At 37.6% G+C, this 16,920-nt stretch overlaps 1 protein-coding gene and 1 non-coding gene across 2 annotated transcripts; both read left to right on the forward strand.

Moving 5' to 3' along the window:
- Positions 1-8,066: 8,066 nt before the first annotated feature.
- LOC147515919 (small nucleolar RNA R71) lies at positions 8,067-8,170 on the forward strand. The gene has a single exon (XR_015214572.1). It is a non-coding gene; the product is annotated as a small nucleolar RNA R71 (small nucleolar RNA).
- A 4,836-nt stretch (positions 8,171-13,006) lies between these two features.
- Positions 13,007-13,471, forward strand: LOC147515920 (uncharacterized). The gene has a single exon (XM_086593101.1). It carries the CDS (start codon positions 13,007-13,009, stop codon positions 13,469-13,471), a length of 465 nt encoding a protein of 154 aa, XP_086449227.1.
- Positions 13,472-16,920: the final 3,449 nt, after the last annotated feature.

Consider the following 16,920-nt stretch of genomic DNA (forward strand, 5'->3'; position numbering starts at 1 on the left):
CTTAACTACAATTGGGAATAAAAATAAACTAAAATAGGGAAATATCTTAAAAATAATACAAATGAACTAGCCACGTGTTTAGGAAGGTCCAGAACCATCCGTCCTACGTCTACGACGCTCATGCCTTCCGGAGCCAGAAGATGAAGAACCATCGTGAGATGGTAAGCGTCGTAGAACTTCTTCTTGAAACGTGCGCTGTTGCTCCATTAAAACATCCATGGCTTCCCAACGCTCCTTATTAGACAGAGCGAGAGTCTCCATGTTATCCTGGATATCCTGGTGACTATCACTGAGCAACTGAATATTCTACTGCAGCTTAACTTGGTTACTGATGGTACCCTGCCTAGTCTGAATGGCCTCACAGAGGTCATCAAGGGAACGTTGGCCTATTCGAATCGTCTCATACTGAGTATGGAGAGTTTGCAGGCCCCAGTGAAGTAAGGAGAAACGGGCTTTATCAGTTGTAGCCAACTCCAAAGCTCCTGCATCAAAACAGGTAGCATCGTCCTCCTCCTCCGGCTTCATTTTAGTAGCCAACACCTCAGGCATATTCCAATCTTTCTTAACACACTCTCTATAAATCCGTGCATTCTCATGCACCTTCAACATAACCTTATCCGAACCCGGCACACATCCCCACAACAACATTATCTTCGTTATCAAAATAGGGAAATGGGCGGTAGTACCACCACCTCCGATAATCTCATTAATCATAAACTCAAACAAACAAAACTCATACCTTCTGTTCTACAAGGTCCATAGAATGTGCTGACAATTCGAACTAATGTCACTGGCTTTTGTGGTGGCAATGATGTTCTTGCCAACCCACTGAGCCATAGCCAGCTGGTTCCTTCTCAGAGACGACTGACGAACACAATGTGAACCCGCATTGTAACATCCTTCCAAGACTGTCTCCATCATCAGCGGTCCTATTCCCCCGAACTGAGATTGATGCATTGTGATTACAACATTTCTTTCCTCAATGCCAGTTATCTCAGCCAACCTCCCTCTAGTTAATTCCCTCCGGCCATCATCTAAATCCACAAAGATCCTATTACCTTCAACATCCTTGTTCTTGTAAAAAGACAAGACCAAATCCGGATAGTAAAAATCCTCAGTCGAATACCACAACCCATCCTACTTCCTAATGCGCATTTCTGTATCGAAAAACGGTGTAAACTGAGCACTGATAAAAATCTGTTCGGGAAGGATTTTAGGTGTTTGAGGATTCATGCCGATCTGGAATTGAAATTTTTGGTGATGGTGATGGTGAAGGTGTGTTATGGATGAAAATGAAGGTGTAGAGGTAAGGGCGCGGGCGCGCTTTGATTGGTCTTTGTCAGAGGGCGTGCGCGCTCATGGTTTTTCAAGGTCAGTAAGTGTTCAGTAATGGAGGCAAGAAAAGAAGAAGAAACGCGTGGGTTTCTTATTTAAATAGGGGGTCACGTGCCACGCACGTGACCTGGTAGGGTTTTGTAGCTTTCGGGCCCAATCCCAAAACAAAATAGATAATACCTATCCTGTACTGTCCCATGCCTCGTATATCTTAAAACTGAAATCCCCGATCCGTTAACGGTCCGATTTTTATGAATGAGCTATGAAATTGATCAGCATAGAAAATGCAATCCAATGATCTATATCAAACTCAAATCTAATCGTGGTTGACATATAAGAAGATGGAAAACGCCTCGAAGCGCGTGAATGACATAAGTTATGCGATCAAAAGAAATCTAAATTTATAGATAGTGTCGGGTAAATCACTCCATAGAGACACACGACTCAAAAACGAGAAAACATGCAAGAGTAGAAAGCATGAATTACGTTAACTGTGGACTTAGGATCCGGTACTTACAGTCACACACTCCAAAAGGAGGGCCCAGTTACCTTAATAGTGCACTTACCAATATATGAAAATGAAAGGAAGTACACTAATAATCACTTTTGAGCTGATTTATATCAAATACCTTGCTCTCAAATCATTGTTCGAGTAGCTCGAGCAAGGTTTCGTCCCATGCCTAACTTTGAAGCACTTGTTCACAACTTCACTCAACCAATCACAAGAAACCTTTATGAGCGAAGGATTTTGTTGGAAGTTTTTACACTACACTTTACTTCTTTTAATTATAAGTTACAAAAGTTACTAATAACAAATTTATTCTAAAATGACTAAAGAAGATAGAAGAGAGAGAACTGTGGAGGATTGATTTACCATGTGATTCAAACTACTATTAATGAAAATGAAAAAGAAGAAGAAGAAGAAATTTCTTATTTCCTAAACTATAGAATTATTTTCCTAAAAGAGAGAGAAGAAGAGAGTGAAGGGCTACAAGACCACAAATCACAAGTAAATTGGCAAGTTTATTTAGAGCACCACCCCTCCTATTTATAGTTTCAAAGGAGTGAAATGGGTGGCCAAGATTACATTTTATATTTTCAATCCAAAGGTTACAAATTAATCTACTTTTATAATAAATTTATTTAATCTAAGTGGAGAAAGTGGATGAATAGTAATTCTCATTACAAGATAAATAATTAGGAGTGGTTTGTGCATGTATTAAGTGGAGAAAGTAGGTGATTACATAAGCTTCTACTTAATGACATCATGATGAATAGTAATTGGATTTTTACTTTGTCTTGGTTCGGACCTGTTTTAATTCCCAGTTGAGTAAATTGATAGAACCTTTATACCAATGTGTAGAGCTTGTTACGTTGATCATTTTGACACGTCACACACCCAAAACGGAGTTCGGAGTCAAAAGATATGATTTTCTGAAGTTTCGTTGACTTTTCTGCAAGATTTGACCAGAGTTGACCCGGAATTGACTATTTTGACCAGGCTTCATGGGCTTGATTTAAGCTTCCAATGGGTCTTCTTTTGGACTTGATAAAAAGTTTTTGTTTCCAATTAGCATATTCACCTTGTTTCCATGCCAAAATGTTGGTTTTGTTAAAATTTCATCGTTTACGTGTTGAAACCTGCAAAAGCATGGAAATATAATTAATTTGCATTTATTACACACATAATTAACCAATATGAAATGTCTCTACAGGGTTTATATTATATTTTTGGGTGCTTATCATACACCAAACCTCAAAGGTCAGTCTTCATAGACAGGATCCTGTAAAAGGACATTCTCCATATCCGGGGACATTAACTCGTGAAAATATTTTAATCGTTGGCCATTGACTTGAAAGGTACTATTGTCCTTAGGATTTACCAAGGTGATTGCCCCGTGAGGGGTGACTTTAGTAACCATAAAAGGACCAGACCAACGAGTTTTTAATTTCCCCGAGAAAATGTGCAAACGTGAGTTGTAAAGCAAAACCTTTTGACCAACTACAAACTCTTTACGCAAAATCTGTCTATCATGAACACGTTTCATGTTAGCTTTATAATCCTTCGTGAGATCATAAGAATTGCTACTGAATTCTTAAAGCTCATTTAATTATAATTTGCGCTTGACACCCGCCTCATCAATATTGAAGTTAAGGCTTTTTATAACCCACATAGCACGGTGCTCCAATTCAACGGGCAAGTGACAAGGCTTTCCAAACACAAGTATAAAGGGAGACATTCCTATAGGAGTTTTAAAAGCCGTCTTATATGCCCATAAGGCATCTGTTAGACGCTTAAACCAATATTTCCTATCAAGATTTACAGTCGTTTCTAATATATTTTTTTTAATTTCCCCATTAGAGACTTCTACTTGGCCACTAGTTTGCGGATGATAAGGAGTTGCCACCTTATGGGTAACTCCGTATTTCTTAACTGAGGACGCAACAACTCTATTGCAAAAATGAGTTCCACCATCACTGATGATGGCTTCAGGGATGCCAAAACGGGAGAAAATGTATTCCTTAACGAAAAACACAACTGTCTTGTGGTCATTGCTACGACAAGTCATGGCCTCTATCCATTTAGAAACGTAGTCCACGGCAATAAGAATATAAATAAAACCATGGGAAACAGGAAAAGGACCCATGAAATCAATGCCCATACATCAAAAATTTCTACTACCATAATGGGATTTAAAGGCATCATATTATATTTAGTGATACACCCAAGTTGTTAGCAACGAACACACGTCTTGCAATGAACTTGGGCATCTTTAAAAAGGGTAGGCCAATAAAAACCACATTGAAGAACTTTAGCTGCCGTTTTCATACCACTAAAATGGCCACCACACTCTTTGTCATGGCAGAAGGATAGAACCTCATTATATTCCCACTGGGGAATAAAATGATGAATAATCTTACCCGCACAATACTTAAAAAGGTAGGGCCCATTCCAGTAGTATAGCTTAACTCTGGCCAAAAAAAATTTACGTTCATTCTTTGACCAAACATCAAGAATAATATCAGAAGCTAAATAATTCACAATGTCAGCATACCAAGATGCAGAAAAAAATAGAATAAAGATGCTCATCAGGAAAAGAATCAGGTATGGACTCAGAATCACTATCACTGTCATTTGTTAGTCTAGATAAGTGATCGACAACTACATTTTTTACCCCTGGTTTATCCTTAATTTCTAGGGTAAACTCTTGCAGGAGAGAATCCATCGGATCAATCTCTGTTTAGCATCCTTCTTGGCGAGAAGGTACCTAAGAGCTGCATGGTCCGTGTAGACTAAGGTCTTTGTACCAACCAAATAAAGACAGAACTTATCTAAAGCATAAACCACAGCTAAAAATTCCTTTTTCGTAGTAGTGTAATTTCTTTGAGCATCATTTAAAGTTTTACTAGCATAATAAATAATGGTGGACTTATCATCTAGTTTTTGGCCTAACACAGCACTGACAGCATAATCACTAGCGTCACACATAAGTTCGAAAGGTTTAGACCAATCGGGAGGCTGTATAATTGGTGTGGATGTTAAAGTGGCTTTTAAAGTTTCAAAAGCCTGTTTGCAGTCATAATTAAAATCAAAGATGGCATCTTTTAAAAGTAGATTAGTTAAAGGCCTAGCTATTTTCGAAAAATCCTTGATAAAACGCCTATAGAAATCTGCATGGCCTAAAAAGGCTTTAATGTCATGGATAGTCTGTGGTATAGGTAGAGACGCCATTTTATCTAATTTGGCCTTATCTACTTCTATGCCGTCACTAGATACAATATGATCTAGCACTATTCCTCTTTTGACCATAAAATGACATTTTCCACAATTTAAAACCAGATTCTTCTCATCACAATGTTAGACAGGCATTCACTAAAAGAGTCTCCATAGATAGAAAAATCATCCATGAAAACTTTCATGAAGTGCTCCACCATGTCACTAAATATATGAAGCATATACCGCTGGAAGATACCAGGAGCATTACAAAGGCCAAAAGGCATTCGTTTATAGGCATATGTTCCAAAAGGGCATGTGAAGGTAGTCTTGTCTTGGTCGTCAGGATCTATAATTATCTAAAAATAGCCAGAGTAGCCATCTAAAAAACAATAATAAGTATGACCAGCTAGACGTTCAAGCATCTGATCTATAAAAGGTAAAGGAAAGTGATCCTTTCGTGTCATGGCGTTTAAGCATCTGTAGTCAATACAGATCCTCCATTTCATAGGAACTCGTGTGGAAACATATTCACCCACATCATTACGCATAATGGTAACCCCCAATTTTTTAGGAACTACGTGAATGGGGCTTACCTATTCGCTATCAGAGATGGGATATATGATACCCGCATCGAGTAACCGTAAGACTTCTTCTTTGACCACCTCTTTCATGGCAGGATTCAAGCGACACTGAGATTCGCGTGAAGTCTTTGCATTATCCTCCAAATGTATGCAATGTGTGCATACACGTACTAGGATCAATCCCTTTAATGTCGTCTAGGGACCAACTGATGGCGGAACAATGTTCCCTAATCGCCCTAATCAAACGTGCGTCTTCATCAGCAAACAATTGAGAAGATATGATCACTGAATGACTACCATCTAGATCAAGTTGAATATACTTCAACTCAGTAGGAAGAGGTTTAAGCACAAGGGTAGGAGGTATGGGTAGAAAGGCTTCCGGAGGGTCCTCATCTTGAGTAGTGAAGATTTGTTTAGGTAAGAGGTATTCAAACTCGGAAGATGGAGCTACAGAAGGATCTAAGATAGGAGTAGACTCAAAAATGGCATTGACTTCCTCTACGTAGGAGTCATTATCGAAATCTGAACTTCCGAAGGAAAGGAATTGATGTATCTGATTCTCTGGAAAAGTGTTGTTGAAATAATCTTGATCTAAGCTCTCAATCATGCTAACTTCTCCATCGATAGTCGTATCGGATAACTGTTGCATCATTTTGAAAACATTTACCTTAACAGAAAGATGGCCAAAGGACATGGACATCGAACTATCGCGGCAGTTTATGAGTGTGTTGGCAGTTGCCAAGAAGGGACTCCCTAAGATGATAGGAACAGAGTTGTTATCGACTTCTGTGTCGAGGATAACGAAGTCGGCTGGGTAGTAAAAATCTTAAACTTTAACCAGCACATTTTCAACCACACCCTTAGGATACTTAATAGAACGATCAGCTAATTACAACGTCATTTTAGTTGGTTGCATCTCTTGTAAACCTATTTGTTTATATAGATAATAAAGGAGTAAGTTAACACTCGCCCCCAGGTCTAATAGCACAGTCATCGTGTGAGTATCCCCTAAGGTGCATTGTACAGTAGGACGACCAGAGTCCTTGTACTTAACGATTCCATTATGTTCAGATAGAGTGGGAAACTGTTCAGTTAAAAAGGCATCTTTTGGAATATTTGTTTTCCGCCTAGTAGTGCACAACTCTTTTAGAAACTTAGCATGTTGTGGTAACTTTTTAATAGCTTCAAGAAAAGGTAGGTTTATCGTTAGATTTTTAAAAACTTTCCTAATCTCATCAAAATTTGTATCCTTGTTTAACATGGCTAGTCTTTGGGGAAACGGTGGTTTCTCTCTATATTTAGCATATGGATCAATAGGATGTTTAACCTTGGCCATTTTTTTCTTGGGTTGTGGTTTAACTAGTACCTCTACAGGGGTAGGATCTTCAGTTTCTATTTCGGTATCTAGTAAGTTTTCATTTGTAATGACCACTGGTGGTGTAACAACGGGCATAGTTACGGCGTTATCAACCACTCTGCCAAAATGGAGAGTGGTGATGGCATTTAACTCACCTACGTTTAAATTTTTATTACTAGTATTACCGATTACTTCAAAGGCTGTGTTTGGCATTTTAGGATTAGATATAGCTTGACTTGGAAACACACCTTTTGGTTGGGCTTTATCATGCGTTAACTATTGTAACGATTGTTATATGGATTGTAAAATCTGTTGTTGAGTTTGCATGAAGGCGTCGAAACGATCCGGTTGTAGATATGTAGTGGTCACAGGTGGTGTGACAGGAACTATCTCACGTTGATTATTAACGGGTGGGTTGTGATAGTTGTTATTAACCGGAACGATACCTCTATTATTATTATTATTATTATTATTATTATTATTATTATTATTATTACCTTGTCCTTGTCGTGGTGGAGCTTGGTTGTAATTGTTTGCTGGCCTAATATTTTGATTATTAAACCCCGGAGGTGTAACTTGTTGATTATTTTTCCAACTAAAGTTGGGATTTTGTCTCCAAGGGGCGTTAAGAATAGGAAGGCTATTTATGGAGCAAACATTATCCGGCTGTGTGGGTGGTTGTTCATAGACTAGAGGACAATAGGAGTCGGGATGCTCAGGACTCAAACAGAAATTACATGGAATAGAGTTGACGTTCATGACAAGAGTTGGCTTTTGTTGAACAGAAATAGCTTCTACCTTTTTTGTCAGAGATTCAATTAGAGTTCTAAGCTCGGGATCAGATTTAATCTCAAACATACTGGCAGCCTTGGTTGTGGAAGAAAAATTAGCGGAGCGGGGGATATCGTTACCCCCACCCCCACAGTTATTATTACGCTTAGATTGATCTTTTAGAAACCTATAAGCCTCTAAGACTTCTTTACTAAGGAAACTACCCCCAGTCATTATATCAAGAACCTTTTTATGATGATGTAGAAGCCCTTTGAAAAAGGCACGAACAAGCGTGTCTTTCGCAAGGTTATGATGTGGACACTCGATGAGAAGATCAGTGAAACAATTCCAGGCCTCTGAAAATGATTCATGAGGATTCTGGCAAAAGAAATTAATCTTTTGAAGCATTTCATCTGTCTTCAGTGGTGGGTAAAATTGTTCCATGAACAATTGAACAAGTTTGGCCCATAAGTCCACAGAATTACGCATTTGGGCAGTTAACCAAGATGTCGCCTTATCGGCTAGGGTGAAAGGAAACACCCTTAGTTTAATTTGTTCCGAACCTACGGTAGGATGATGAAATGTGGTATGAACTTGTTCTATCCTATGCATATGCTGATAAGGCTTCTCGTGGTTTAACCCATGAAAAACCGATAACAAATTAAATATATTCAGGGGAATTCAAAAATCCCCCACTGGGTCTGCAAGAACAATGCATGACTTAGGGCTATCATTTAGGGCTTTGTAAAAATTAGAGAGAGGAGTCTCTGTTTCGTCAGCCATAGATGCAGGTGTAGTGTGTAGTATTCTAGATAGGCGTGTGTGTTGATGTTTACGATATATAACGCTAGATGGTTTTTTCTTACTAGACCTTAATCTCATGTAAGGCTAAGTCCAATATGAAAGAAACACTAACAGCATCAAACAGCCCTGATATACTAGAATTGAAACTCCTCTGACAGAAGAGGCGAGGAGTGGAAGAAGGAGTACCTGAATGCCTCCTTGCTACGCGTATGAATAGCATCTTGTATATGCAATCTCAATGTATTTAAAAATTTGGAAACACTAAATATAAAATAATTTGAACAAAAGAAGAGTCTACAACTAACCTGTGAATCGAGCTTTATTCAGAAGGGGCGCGGGCGCGCTCAAATATAAGGCAACCAGGGCGCGGGTGCACTCTATAATTTTTTATTTATATATTTATTTTTTAGAAACAAGCTATCGCGTTGTTCCTTAATAGGCTGGGCCTTGAAATTTGAAAATAAAATAGGAAATTAACTTACTGGAAGAAGGGCACGTACGCGCTTAGTATTAGTGTAAAGCGGGCGCACTCAAAGTGCACAAATCCGGACAATTCCAGTAGACTTTCAGGAGCAATTTTTCTTTTTCTGGAAGACAGGCGCAGGCGCGCTCAAATAGACTGTAAATAGGGCGCGACTCTTGTGTACAATTCCGAAAATTTCCAGTAGACTTCCAGGAGCAATTTCTGTTTTTCTGAAAAACACAAACACAGTTAGAACGAAACAATGGGTGGGTGGGTGAATTGGGATACGTAAAATTGAAAATGAAGGGAAACTAATCTAAACAATACTAAGATGGCAGCGACACCATTTGATATTTAGAAATACTTGTTTTACTCCTTTTGGCTAATTAAACTAGGAAGAAGTAAAAGCTATTTTCTTATTATTATATCAAAGTTTCTACTCTCGTTTATCATGCAATATGTGGAGTAAAGATTTCGTTCTACTCCTAGTTGTTTAGATGTAATAGTTTCAATAGTTTTAACAATTTTACATATATCAATAAGAGCAATGGATTGTAATTTTAATAATATGATAAAAATAACTAATTACGAAGATTTAATGGTATAGTTTCTACTAAGGCAATTTACTACGAAGATTTTAAATGGGAAGAAGGGATTAGGGGGATTTGATATTCACCTAGATAAATTTTTAATATGCTAGTGTAGATTATTATAACCCTAACCAATAAAGATTAAGTATTTGATCCCTAACTATTCATGACATCTCTAACCAAATAATAATTAGCATGAGAGGAAGTTTAACCCATTCTCATGGTGAATAAACTAACCTCTAGATTGAAACTCTTGAATAAGAAATAATTTTAACTAACACATCAAGTCTTCATCAAAGCTTCATCAAACTCCTCTAATGGAGGTTTAGCTAAGACTCATTAGATTATCATTAATAGAAGAAGAATAAGACATAATGAAGACAATAACAATAACTTGGTTTTATTAATGGAGGCTAGGTTTTAGAAACAATAATTAGATTATACTAAAGAGAGCTTCATCAAACTCCTCTAATGGAGGTTTAGCTAAGACTCATTAGATTATCATTAATAGAAGAAGAATAAGACATAATGAAGACAATAACAATAACTTGGTTTTATTAATGGAGGCTAAGTTTTAGAAACAATAATTAGATTATACTAAAGAGAGAGAGAGAGAGAGAGAGAGAGCTAATTTAATTAAGAGAGTTCTAATTAATGGGAAGGAGTCTAAGTATCTTTTTAATTTCCCCCTAGTCCTCTTTATATAGGATATGTTAGGTTTACAATTTTCGTGCATGGGCTTTGGAGCCATATTTTGGGCCAATAAATCAAGCCCAAAACCTAATTACTTAAGTCCAAAGGGGGTTTCTTTGCTGGAAATTACCAGTGTTCTAAAAACGTTAGGCGGTAGTCGGGCAGTGGGAGAGCGTCTAGCGCCTACGCATTCTAGGCAGTGCCTAGATGGGCTAGGCGCTAGGCGGTTTTTTTCCTATTATATATAGTAATACACATATATACTACAAGAAATGAAGAAAATCATTTACCATAACTCAAAAAATAAACACAAACAAAGATACTTATTACAAAAATGCGTAATAGTTGAGGAATATTGACTTCATATAAAAACATACTATTTGTTATAGTGGCATATAATTTACATTAGACTTAAGTCTTTTACACTTATTCAAATCTTAAGCCTACATGGGCCTTTATTTTTCGACATTTAATCATTCAAAAAAAAAAAAAAAACTTGACTAGACCGCCTAGAGGCCGCCTAGACCCGCCTAGTCGGTCCACCAATTTTTAAAACGACTAGGGCCTAGGCGAGTCAGTTGGGCACCGCCTAGCGCCTAAAGATTGCCTAGGTGGCCACCTAGACCGATTTTTAGAACAGTGGAAATTACTGCAACAGATTTTTCGTTCACTTTTTCTCCTTTGAGTGGATCAAGGCCTAGACCATTAGAAAGCTCTTTTCGAACTGGTCGTTTTGACATATAGTAGGCCCAATTCAAAGGTATGAGTCCAAATATACGGCTTGCGGAAGTTCTGTTGATTTTGACTTTTCAATTTTGACTGGGCTTTAAAAATGTTTTTTCTCCTTGAAACTTGGGCTTTAACCATAGAACTTCTTAGCAACCAACCTTTGCTCATTTCTTTTGCAAAAGTGACATATTTCTTCACATATTTGACTCCAAAACCTGAAATACACAAAAGCACGTAAACAGTACTAACTCTTATTTATTATAAACATAATTGGTCTAAATATAATATTATTAAGGGGTTAAAACTACAGTTTTGGGCTCTTATCATCGGTCATGATGTAACAAGGGCAATGCTATATTTTTGTAGAAGCTCCAGACTTCCCACCAGCTTCAATGCAAATTTCTTGGTCTTAATCCCAAAAGAAAATAACACTACCCAAATCAGCAGACTTAGGCCTTTATGCTTGTCAATTTTCTGTTACAAGGTCATAACTAAGATAATGACTACAAGGCTCGGCGTTATTGCTGACAGGGTGATCACAAAACAACAATATGGGTTCATTTCGAATAGAAACTCTCATAAAGCTATTGGTTTGGCTTCAAAACTTATAAATGAACTTAATCACAAAAGATTTGGAGGGAATCTTGGGTTGAAGGTTGACATCTCGCAAGCTTTGACACTCTTGATTGGGAGTTCTTATGGACTCTACTCAATAGATATGGTTTTGATCCAATTTGGATAGCATGGTTAAAGGGAGCAATCACAATCAACACCATCTTAGTTATGTTCAATGGAGGACCAAGAGGTTTCTTCTCAGCAGGGAGAGGACTTCGGCAGAGAGATCCCCTCTCTTATTTGCACTTGCAGAAGACTGTCTAAGCAGAGGTATGCACTGGCTAACTACAAACAACAAAATACAGAAAATGGTTTTGCATGCAAATTATTCTATCCCCACTCACTTGATGTTTCCAGATGACATTTTCATTTTCTGCAATGCTAATCTTAGATATGTCAAGGCCATCATGAAACTTCTTGAAAGGTGTCAAAATTCATCTGGGCAACTGATTAACAAAGAGAAATGCAAAATTTTCTTAAGCCCCATGCCTATGAGAAGGAAGGAAAAAATTCAAAATGCCTTGGGCATTGCGGAAGGTCGGTTACTAGAAATGTATCTTGGAGTTCCTCTTGTTATTGGCAGAGTTAGGAAAGCGGCTTTTGCACCTTTAGTGGATAAAATAAGAGCTAGGGTTGCTAGCTGGGCAGGGAAGATGTTATCTTTTTAGGGAAGAGTAGTGCTAGCAAGAAATGTGCTAAATAGTATACCCATTTACAACATGGCGGTGTACAAATGGCCCAAGTCTGTACTAAAGGAGTGTGAAAGAATTCTAAGGAATTTCATATGGAGTCGTGATCCTTCTAAACGAAAGATGGTCACTGTGGGTTGGCACAAGGTCTGCAAGCCTCTTGAAGAAGGAAGGTTGGGTATGAGAAAGCTGAAAGAGGTAAACCTCTCTCTACTTATGAAATTGGCATGGAACTTGTTAACAAAAGATAGTGATTGGGCCACTTTCATAAGAGGGAAGTAGAACAACATAATTGGTGAATGGGGTCTGCCTACAAAACATCTACTGTATGGACTGGTATCAAATGAGCACTAAAGGAGATGAATGAGCATCAAGGATGGGTGATTGGTAACGGAGAGAAGATAAATCTATGGAAGGATAATTGGCTGCAGGACAAAGCTTTGATAGATTACAAGTACATGCCCGAGAACAGGCTTACCGGCAGCAAATTCACTTCAAAGCTGAGCAGTTGCATACATGACAGTCACTGGTTTTTCCAGCTGAACTCACCCTTCGTTTCACTAGGTTGGGACTGGACACAAGGCTTATACAACAACCTGACATCAAACAGGTTGATACAAGGGTTTGGCTTGCATCATCAAATGGGGAGTTCACTATAGCAATGACTTATGAAGACATCATGGAGAAAGGTAATCCACCTCCATGGAGAAACTTTCTGAAAAATGCATTAATACTCCCCAAGACAACAGGCATAAGATGGAAGATACTACATGGAGCCATGGCGACTGATGAAAAGCTGATGGGAATGAAGTTCAGAATGGCATCAAGGTGTTGCATATGTCAGAATCATCAAGAGACACAGGAGCACTTGTTTTTTTCTTGCACACTCGCTCAAAGATGCTGGGAGTATACCACCAATCTTCTTAAGCAGCCAAAAAAGGTTAACTCCATCACACCCATGCTGGGTATGTACACCAACATAAGTAAGCTCATCCAAGATTTGTGGAGAGCAGGAGCTATCACTTGTTTGGTAAGTAATTGGAAGAATAGGAATGCAGTGATCTTTGATGAGAAACAGTCGAGCATCAAGCAGATTTGCTACCTAATCAAGAGAGCTATGATTTAAGCATACCATATGTCGAAGGGAAGCATGGATAACAACACTTTAGATCGTGAAGTGCTGCATGGACTGAGGTTGGGCACTAAACAACGAAGGGCACCGAGAATTCTGAAATTTTATTGGGCTGATCCACCTCAAGGAATTATTAAAGTAAACACAAATGGCGCTTCTAGAGGAAACCCGGGTCCTCGTGGTTGGGGAACATCTTTCAAAGGAAATAATGGGGTGTTTTTGGGAGCATATGCAGGTGGTATAGGGATCACTACAAGCTACGTAGCTGAGAGCCATGCTATAGTGGAGGGTATCAAAAAAGCATTAGACTTGGGATGGAAAAGAATATGGATTTAATCAGACTCAAATGCTACCATCAAAGCATTTCAATCAAACAAAGTCCACTGGAGCATCAAAGGGATTTGGAATCATGTGAAAGATAAAGCAGAATGGTTAAACCTCACATGCTCGTGGAAGGAAACTAACTTTGATGCAGATGCTTGCGCCAGATTTGGAGCCAATTAAACAAAGGGCGCCAAACAATGGTAGGACGATAAACCACCTTCCATGCATCATATAGAGAATCAGCACCAGACATACTACAAAACTACTAAGATTAAATCTTAATGTAAATTTGGAGATGTCTACACAAGACACTCAACTGATACAAATGTTTTTTTTCTTTTGCTATTAATAAAATTACCCATTTAGCGGGAAAAAATGGTGCTGACAACCTCTTCAATTGATTCAGAGGTTTGTTAGAATGATCTCGAGATAAATCTAGTGAAGGTCCCGAGATAATAAATAAATCGACAACAAATATGATTGGATGGTGAAATGTGCGGTGGATTTGTCAATCAACTTTGACACTTTACATACTTATACTTGATAAGCGCCCAAAATTATTGTAGTAGTAAAACATTAATATTATATAATTTAGGATAAAAATGTTCCTAGCCTTTGTAGGTTTCAACTCTTATTTCATGATATTTAGATGAAAACCAGCATTTTAGTAAGGAAAAAGTTGTAAGCCATGGTTGGGAGTCAAAACCCTATAAAGGAGTCCAAAAAAAAATCCAAAAACGAAGCTCAAGAAGAAAAAAAGTCAACCCTAAGAAGCCTGGTCAAATGCGGGTCAAGCTAGTCCTTATGAGAAAGAACCCCATACAAAGGAGTCCAAAAAAAATCCAAAAAGAAGCTCAAGAAGAAAAAAAGTCAACTCTAAGAAGCCTGGTCAAATGCAAGTCAAGCTAGTCCTTATGAGAAAGAAATGTAGGCGATTATTCTAAAGTATGTTTCTTTTGAACCGTAACTCAGTTCGAGACGTGTGACTGTCAAAACAATGAGCTCTACACAACGGTGTACTACATAACCATGATTGACTGAGATCCTTTTGCCGAATTCTTGATCAGGTCTGACCACCACCAAAGTAGGCCCATAGAGCCCATTTTGGGGCACCAAACCCTAATTAGGGTTCTATTCGCTTTGATAGGTAAGATGAACAGTGTTTCTCACAATGAATGAAATCAACTTTCGCTATTTCAATAATTCAATTTCAGTTGTTTTCCTCCCCAATTACAAACTCACCCTAAACTTTTGCTTTTTTCATCAGGGAGTGACTCTCCAGGACAAATTGGGGGAAAAAGTAACTCTCAAAACCATTTTTTTTAATCACCCGTAAGAACTGAATAGATGAAAGGTCAAGTATGCCCTTGACGCGAAATTAAAAACGGCTCGGGTAGATGAAAAGTCAAGTACACCCTTGACGCGAAATAATAAACGGCCCTGCCCAACCAAAATGACCCAATGTGTATAATATAAACAATGATTGTTCATATGCTCAACATAACCTATATGAACAATCACTGTTCATATATGTTCATATGAACAATCATTGTTTATTCACTGTTTATACCTCAACATAATGTATGATCAATAAGAATACCTATTAGAGTATGAACAATCATACCTATTTGGGTTGTTCATACTTTAACATGAGCTATGAACACTCATTATTTAATATGAACAATCATTGTTTATACCTATTTGGGGTATGAACAATCAATGTTCATACCTCAACATAATGTATGATCAGTCAGAACACATATTGGAGTATGAACAATCATTGCTCATACATTAATATATTGTATGAGGTATGTTCACCTATTTGGATATTCATTGTTCATACATCAACATAAAATATGAACACTCATAGTTCATAACAAAACGACAGAAAGGGTAAAATCAAAAAATATTTATTTCAAATCCGGGACTTAAGGTTATTTTCACTCGAAAATTGATTTTAGGGTTATTTTCATCCGAAAATTATCCTTGAGAAGTTGAGAGTGATTAAAAAATACGTTGGTTCTGAAAGTGATTTTCACTCGAAAATGAGCCTTGGGACCCATTTTTTTGTTTTTTCATTGCCATGTATGTAAATCACTTGTAACCACCTTTTAAAGAACAATTTATGCACTACTCGAGTTTGAAACAATGAGATGATTGTTACTAGCATAGTTCGGGATTTCAGAATTCTCGGAATTCCGACAAATCTAAAAACCGAAATTGACAATATTTCAACCCATGTCATATTTTGATTTCGACAAGATTTCAGAATAATTAATATTTCAATCCTATGTTGTATATTTCGATTTTTTTTTAAATCAAAATATCTGGTGGAATTTCAACATTCCGTTCGGAATAGTGAACACTGGTTACGAGTAAGCAACAAATGAAAGACACTACCCACCCACCTTTTGTCTACAAACGAGTATGCGAACCGTGCTACGCATCGGTGTTTTTTCAAATCTTTAAACCTGTCGCTCTAACATCTCTCTGATAGCTGATAGTATGATTTTTTGAATTCTAGTTATAATCTAAAAAATAATATAAAAACATTAGGAGGGGTTGAATATAATTTGAGTGCCGTGAATGAGGTTTTCTAAATTATTTTAAATAATATGAAACTAATTCTAATTTCAATAAGTGGGAGAGTTTTTAGTAAATTATTTAAAAAAGAGGAAGCTGATTAGAATAATTAAGGGAGGTGGTTGTAAAATCATAAAATAGAGAGATTACAAATACACAGTTCGGTTGAGAAATTTTCCTTCTAAAGATCCGGATATCATATAGTGTAGAGATAGCAATTGTTGTATACAAAAACATGTTCTAAAGGATACCTCTACGAATGTAATAGGGTGATGTAAGTATTCGTTTTTAGTATTCAAAGGAAAGGAATAGGCTTGGGACCATTCAGGTTCTCTAACTATGACATGGAAAGAACTGCCCCAACGTGATAAAAAACAGCAAGATCTGTGCTCATTGGACAGGTCTACAAGCATTTCATTTCCTAGTCCTCAATAGCTACTTATCATGGTTTGAACAATCACGATTACTGCATTCTATGAACGAATTTAGATGGCTAAATCACCATTTCATGGTGGCATACAACAATTATTTATGAA

This window comes from Coptis chinensis, chromosome 2 (assembly GCF_015680905.1).
Source record: "Coptis chinensis isolate HL-2020 chromosome 2, ASM1568090v1, whole genome shotgun sequence".
NCBI lineage: Eukaryota > Viridiplantae > Streptophyta > Magnoliopsida > Ranunculales > Ranunculaceae > Coptis > Coptis chinensis.

Coding starts and splice junctions, on each gene's coding strand:
- LOC147515920 (XM_086593101.1), top strand. CDS start 13,007: ATGACTTATGAAGACATCATGGAGAAAGGTAATCCACCTCCATGGAGA.